At 37.9% G+C, this 7,509-nt stretch overlaps 1 protein-coding gene across 1 annotated transcript; it reads right to left on the bottom strand.

The window, feature by feature from the left end:
- Positions 1–6,026, bottom strand: Apobec1 (apolipoprotein B mRNA editing enzyme catalytic subunit 1). Its single transcript, XM_047551713.1, has 5 exons — positions 5,990–6,026; positions 3,967–3,994; positions 1,661–2,058; positions 678–796; positions 1–150 (listed from the first exon to the last, which is right to left on the bottom strand). The coding sequence occupies exons 1-5, from the start codon at positions 6,003–6,005 to the stop codon at positions 1–3; spliced, it is 711 nt and encodes a 236-aa protein (XP_047407669.1). The 5' UTR covers positions 6,006–6,026.
- Positions 6,027–7,509: the final 1,483 nt, after the last annotated feature.

Genomic DNA, 7,509 nt, shown 5'->3' with positions numbered 1-7,509 from the left:
TCATCTCCAAGTCACTGTTGGCTGTATCAGCCCTGTAGCTAAAAGGATGTGGGGTGGAATCGTCTGGTAATGGCAATTTTGGAGAGTAAGTCTGAAAAGTGTAAGCTGCTTTTGACACCTTCTGGAAATCTTTAAGCAAGGTGGAAGACTCTGGAATAAAAACAGATTATATTTTATTCTTATGATAAACATTTTAATTAATATTATTATTACCATGAACATTCAAAAATGTCAATTGGAAGATCATTGAACTACTTTCAAAAATTCAAATGAAACACCCACATTTCTTCAACAGAATGACATTCACCACTATGGGAAAGGAAACAATCTGAAACCCTTGGAGCCAGCATGTGAGGATGACAACAATAACAATGATGACTAAAGGGAATTAATGTGGAGTTCACATGCATCTTAGACCATTCCCTTCTCCCTCCGTAGTTTGCACAAAGGGATTGTCTTATTCTCATATTTTCTTAAGATGAGTCAACTAGTTAAATAACTAAATATCCATATAAATGGCAAAACAGTGGTGAGAAGAGTTGTGCCAAACTTCTCAGGAAAGAAGTTGGATGAAGGATGCTTCTTTTTGCATCAGAATCTTTGCCTCTTAACACATTAAGTCCCAAGTTTTCAATTCTTTATGGGATGATGTACAGTAATGGGTCAAAGCAACTTACTAGAATGATGCAGTGGAGTTCCAGTGCATAGAGCATCATCCAGAAAGGCTGGTATTTCGGCCAGTGAGTTTCTTCCCTAGGTGGGTAGTTGACAAAATTCCTCCAGCAGTAACAATACTCTAAGGAGACACAAATCATGGTTTGTTCAACAAATACAATGGCAAATTACTTAAAGAGAGTTACGACTTAAAAAATGTATACTATAGCCAGGTGTGGGGGTGCATGCCTGTAATCCTAGTGACTTGGGAGGCTGAGGCAGGAGGATCGCAAATTCAAGACCAACCTCAGCAACTTAGCAAGATCCTGAGCAACTCAGTGAGACCCTGTTTCAAAATTAAAAACAAAAGGGATTGGGATGTGACTCAGTAGCTAAGTACCCTGGGTTCAATCACTGGTACTGGAAAAAAAAGTAAACATGTACTATAAATGTGGTGTAGTTGAGTGGTAAAGCACATGCTTAGCATGCATGAGGCCCTGGGTTCAGTCCACAGCACCAAAAAAAAAAAAAAAAAAGAAAGAAAGAAAAGAAAAAGAAGGGGTAAAAAAAAAGCATACTATGTGTAAAGGTTGTAGTCTAATTGTTACTGGAGATGGACTCCACTCCCTAAAATGAACAATTCATTGCTGAACATGATGGGGCATGCCTGTAATCCCAGTAACTCAGGAGTGGAGGCAGGAGGATTGCAAATTCAAGGCTAGCCTTAGCAATTTAGTGAGAACTTCAGCAACTTAGTGAGATCCCATCTCAAAATAAAAAATATAAAGGGCTCGGGATGTGTAATACAGCACCCCTAGGTTTAATCTCTATTACCATCAAAATGGTAGAGGCAAGAGTAGAGAAAGGACACACAGACCTGGTTCTTTCTCAAATTATTTTGGACTCTTATTCCTGAGACTTCCAGCCTAGAATGATCAACTTGGCCTACAAACAGATCTATCACCACAGTCTCATAAACACTTAAGATTCTGTTTATTGTCATTACCTGAGACTGTCATAATCTGGATAGTTACACCACTGTTAATGAGGTCCCTGAGTCCTTGCCGGTTTTGCTGATCCATGTGCTGAAAAAGCCGTGCTACATAAATAACCAGAGTTATATTAGGGTGTTGACTCAAAAATTCTCTGATAGCCTTGGAACATTCCCAACAAGGACTCCAGGACAAGAACCAGGTGATAGAACAGCTGATGGATGGGCAAAAATGTCTTTCTGCAATAAATTTTTCTATAAAATTCACTTCAACATGATTGGTGGTGTTTTTGCTGGAGTTTCGCCAGATCTTGTGGCTTGTGCCCCACTTGATTTCATAGAGGAGACAGGCCTCTTTGCGAAGTTCTCGAGGGTCAAAGAAGACTTCAAATTCCCAGGGTTCAATTCTCCTCCTGAAATATAAAAAGCAGCCCTAGATTGCTTTTTCTAGGTACCATGCGATCTTAGAAATCATTTCATTCTTCCCTCATCTATTAAGCAGAACTGAAACATGACATCTCTGAAACTTTTCTATTGCAGGTTGTAGAAGTTCATATGCATTATCAGTTTCAATCACAAACATAGTAAAAGGATTTTTTTCCCTAGTCATGGTATTTGATGACTACTCTCTAATACCATTGTTTTATTTTATTTTTTATTTATTCTTTTTAGATATACATGACAATAGAGTGTATTTTGATATATATACCTGCAGTATAACTTATTCTAATTAGGATCCCATTCTTGTAGTTGTACGTGATGAGGAATTTCACTGGTGGTGTATTCATATATGAACATAGGAAAGTTATGTCCAATTCACTCTACTGCCTTTTAATACCATTGTTTTGTCTTGAATTTAGGTATAAGTGTGTTCTGTTTTGATTTTTTTAAAAAGATTTCTTACTATATTCTAATCTTTTTATTTTTATTTTTATTTTTTATTTTTTTGTTCTCTTGCCTCAGTCTTCTGAGTAGCTGGGCTTACAGGTGTACTCCACCTGGACCAGTTTATATGCTAATCTCTCTATTTCACACTTAGAAGTGTCCTGTCTCAATACTTATTTTCAGTGTTTCTCAGTGGGCTTGGCAAGTGTTGAAGTATGGAAGAATCTTTTGGCCAACAAATTCTGCAGTCAAGTCTGGCAATTTTAGCCTCAAGATTCTTCCACTTTTGAATTCTGTATGCAATTCCTTGTAAGAAAGAAACTCAAAATTCTCTCAATGGTCTTTAGATTTTAACATTCTCCATGTTTGAAAGCTGTTACTCGGGAAATTCGAGATTGTGCGGAGGGCTCCTCTATGCAATGATTAAGTTATAGGCTTCTTACATCCTTATTCCCACTCATTTCTGAAGTGCCATATTGAGTTCATAGTCAACCCTTTCCCTTCCAACCACCATGATATACCCTTGACATGATTCCCTATATAAGTCTGGAAAATGAGCAAATAGTATCAAATAGAAAGATGAAATCAAAGTGACAAATAATTCCCCCAACATTTCACTGAGGACTATTAAAACATATGATTAATGAAAAAAGTTGAATAGGAAGACAACAGAGAAGCAAGCTGGAAAGTAATTTATTTGAATAGAAACCAAAAGACATAGGAACAAAGATATAAAAAGAAAAAAAATAATCAAAGAAAATTAAGTTGGAAAAGGCACAAAGAAAGGAAGAATGGGAACATGGTAAAAAAAAAAGAATGTTTATACTTGATGTAAAGAATGAGATGATGTCATTTGCTGGTAAATGAATGGAACTGGAGAACATCATGTTAAGCAAAATAAGCCAGACTCAGAAAGATCAAATGTTTTCTCTCATATGCGAAAGCTGGGGGGTGGGCTGGATAAAAAAACAAACAAAGAGGGATCTCACAAAAATAGAAGGAAAGCCAATAGAGTAGAAGAAGGGAATTGAAGGAGAGGAGGGTATGTGGAAGTACTAGGGAAAGAAATCTACCAAATTATGCTATGTCTATGGATGAATGTACCACAATGAATTCTATTTGTATATATAATTATAATGCACTAATTGAAATAATAATAATGATAATAGAAGAGAGGTTAGTAGAAAAGAGCAAGTAGATCAGGAGGAGGGAGATGGGGAGGGAAAGGGAAGGTACTAGGGAATGAGATTGATCAAATTATATTATGTGCACGTACAAATATGGCATAAAGTATCCCACTATCATGTATAATTATAATGTGGCAATAAAATTTTTAAAAGAAGAAGGGAACAATAAAAAATCTGTAGTTCTACAAATATTGAATTGTCACTTATTCTTGATTGAATTGAATTGCACTGTGTTGATATTATTCTTACCTCAGAGTGGCATCACCAGTTGAAGGACCTGTTGACCAAGAGAGATTATGTCAAATAACACCCAAATACAAATTGAGCTATTAAGAAAAAGTGCTCTATTCTTCTAAACCTGCAAATCATAGCTGTAAATGAATTTGGAAGATTTTCTTGTGGATTCATTCAACTGAACTCACTCATTGCACCAAAGAAAAGCAAGATTTTTAAGGGCTCTGCTGAAATCTATTTGTCAGATGCCCAATCCCAAACTAGATAATGCAGCCTGGGGTTGTAGCTCAGTGGCAGAGCATTTACAGAACATTTGAGAGGCGATGGGTTGGATTCCCAGCAACAAAGGAAAAGAAACAAAGAAAACATGGAGCCCAGCTCAGTGGCATACACCTGTAATCACAGCTACTCAGGGGCTGAAGCAGGAAAACCACAAATTAAAGGCAAGTCTGGGCAAAATACAAAGGGCTTGGAATATAGCACAGTGGTAGATCACCCTAGGTTTTCAATTTCCAGTAAGAAACACGCACACAAATACACACAGGAACAAAAGGTATACGATAGGGAAATGCAAATTAAAACTACACAGATACTTTCCTACCAGGATGCATAGAGGAAAGTCAAGACAAGGTATCCAGATATTTTTTATTATTTTTAAAATTACTATTATTACTATTTTGTACATGTTCTGGAGACTGAACCCAGGCGTGTGCTCCCTCTGAACTACATCCTCAGTTCTTTTTACTTTTTATTTTGAGACAGGGTCTCACTAAGTTGCCTGGGCAGCCTCAAACTTGTGATGCTCCTGACTTAGACTTTCTCATGCTTGGATTATAGGTGTGCCAACATGCCCAACATTTCAGTTAAATAACATGGTTAGTGTCCCCCACCTTTGTTCTCCCTGTGTGGTACTTAAAATATAATTTTAATAGAGGGAGAATGTAATGAATAAAAACACATTGTTACTTAAACTCCAAACTGATGTTTATGACTTCCTGTCTTATGACACTTACACTATTTATTGCAAGGTCTTATAACTGATCTCCTTACTCCAGTTCTTTCTGCTTCCAGCCTGAAACCCACCAGGTACTAAGAAAATGTTCCTAAATGACTATTGCAATTCAGAAATTCTCCAAAGATTTTTTCTAACAAAAAGATAAACCTCCATCTTTTTAACCTGGCATTCAAAGTCCCTATAGTAACACTTCAAATAGTCTTACTGCAGATTATTTCCATATATTCTCTTCTAGCCTAACCAGTTTCTTCATTATATTCTAAACACAGATTTTTGCAAAGTCTCTCAAAATCATTTTTTCAATTGGATTCAAACAGCAGGGAATCTCCTCTTCCTTGTGATCCAAATTCTACCTTCTTAGTATCCAGCTCCAATCCAACTCATCTAACATCATCTTCTTACACACCTGAAGTGTGCTCCATTATGAATTTTTCTAATCCAAGTAACTGCTCATTAACTTCTCAATTAACACACTGGCCCTGTGCTATCACCTCTGTTCTCTTAAACCATTATTTCAAAAGTCATAATTTTATTTAATTTTGTGTGTACATGGTGCTGGGGATTACACAAAAAGCCTTGCACATTCTAGACAAGCACTCCATCACTGAGCTACCTCCCCATGCCCCTTAATGCCCCCATCAATGGAAAAACCAGCACTGACTTAGTGTCATTTAATCAAAATCATTTGGAGTTGTAAATAATTCATCATACTAGTAATATATCTTGTTTAAGAATAATATTACTATATTAATCAATACCAGGAAAATTGGAAAATGCCCAAGGACACATGCATAAGCAGATCACATCACATACAATTTTACTATGTTCAAGAAGATAGGCCCCAGCTGGGCAAGGTGTACCTGCAATCCCAGCTATTTGGGAAGCTGAGGCAGGAAGATCACTTGAATCCAGGGGTCCTGGTCAGTCTGGTCAACATGGTGAGAGTCTGACTCAAAAAGAAGGAAAAAAAAAGAGAGAGAGAGAGAGAATATGGTCCTTGCCAGGTCCCTGAATCCATTTTACCTTTCTCAGAAGTCATGTTGCTCTCTCTCTGGACTCCTTCCTCTAGAGCTTGTCTTGTGTTCACTGCTCCTGCCAGCAATGTACCTGAACTTTGTTTCTTCAGGTGTGCCCACTGCCATTGACTTAGAGAATGACTCATTTCTGAGTTTCAGGGAGTCATTGGGCATCTAGACTATACAACCTGGTAGTAGAGGGAAGTTCGTATGGTGATTTGCACACTTGTTGATAAGAAAGCCTGCAATGCAAATAGCATTACTCCTGCAGAGTAGATCATTGGGAGCACTAAATTTTAAAGTTCCTTTCTGATAACATCTGCATTTAGAAAGTATTCTCTTTCCTTTAAATTAAGGTAAGACAAACACATCATTCTTTAATGGAGAGAAGAAGGAAAATAGAAAGGTAAGAGAATTAAACTGTTTCTATACCCTGAACGTTTTCAGTTTTACCTGGTGAAAATATTGTGGACTTCATGTATTACTTCCTCTAATTTTGCCCTTTGCCCCAAATCCCTGTTGGAAAGGAAAGGGCATGGTAAGTTGTAAAGTCAGAAGGACCTTGGCCTCTGAGTCAGATAATTAGTGTGTAGTTATATGGTGCTCTGTTCCCCTCCTGGAAGCTAAGGTTAAGTGTACAATGAAGTCTATTCCTGCTTTGTTAATCCTCTTGAAAAAAATCAATATTATGCTTCCCTATTTCTGTTGTCTTCTGTTGCTTGCACCTGGGTCAAGTTCAAATGGATACTTCTCTGGATCTCAGAATCCACTCCCAAAGACCATTTTAAGACAACAGTCAGGACCTGTAGGACTCCTAGTTGGACTGACCGAGCCCTGTCTCCAACACTCAGGCCGACGGACCACTCCCTGCCTCTGGGGCCCCCAGACCAACTGACTGAACCCCATCACCAGGACCTGTGCATAACCAACTGCACCCCACCTCCAGGACCTCCAGCCGACCGTGCCCACACTTGTGCTGCAGCTCCCCATTTGCCAACACATTTGAAGCCAGAGCAGCCATCTTGGATTATCCAGGAAGCCATATCTCCCATCTTTAGGTGGGGCAAATCTTATCCTGAGATGCCTGCTGGAGACTGGAAGCTCATTGTCAGGTACCTCTCATACATCAGGCTACTGAAGACTGAGAGGTTTGAATACTATATGACTGTTACAGTGTAGATTTTTTTTCCTCCTTATTGAAAATTTTTGTTTTTATTTCTTTACTTTTCTTGCTCTCTTTTCCTTTTGTTTACCTGTTTCCTCAGAGTCTCTTTCTCCCTTTTCTCATGCTAACAACCAACTTCTTTTGATTACACCTTCACTCTTTTTTATGATGTAGAACTTCTATATACTCTTTTGTTATCCCATTAACAGCTACATCCTACACCCCTCCAAATCCTCTTTGTCCTCCATTAGAAACTGCAAACCTTATTGCAAATCTATTTGTTATACTGTAGATAATAATTGAACTCATTCTGTTTTTCATTCTGTTTATTATGACAATATAGTTAATGTCCTCATAGGGGC

This window comes from Sciurus carolinensis, chromosome 4, assembly GCF_902686445.1.
Source record: "Sciurus carolinensis chromosome 4, mSciCar1.2, whole genome shotgun sequence".
NCBI lineage: Eukaryota > Metazoa > Chordata > Mammalia > Rodentia > Sciuridae > Sciurus > Sciurus carolinensis.
Note: the sequence above shows the minus strand (reverse complement) of the source record. Positions and strands in the feature narration are given on the sequence as shown.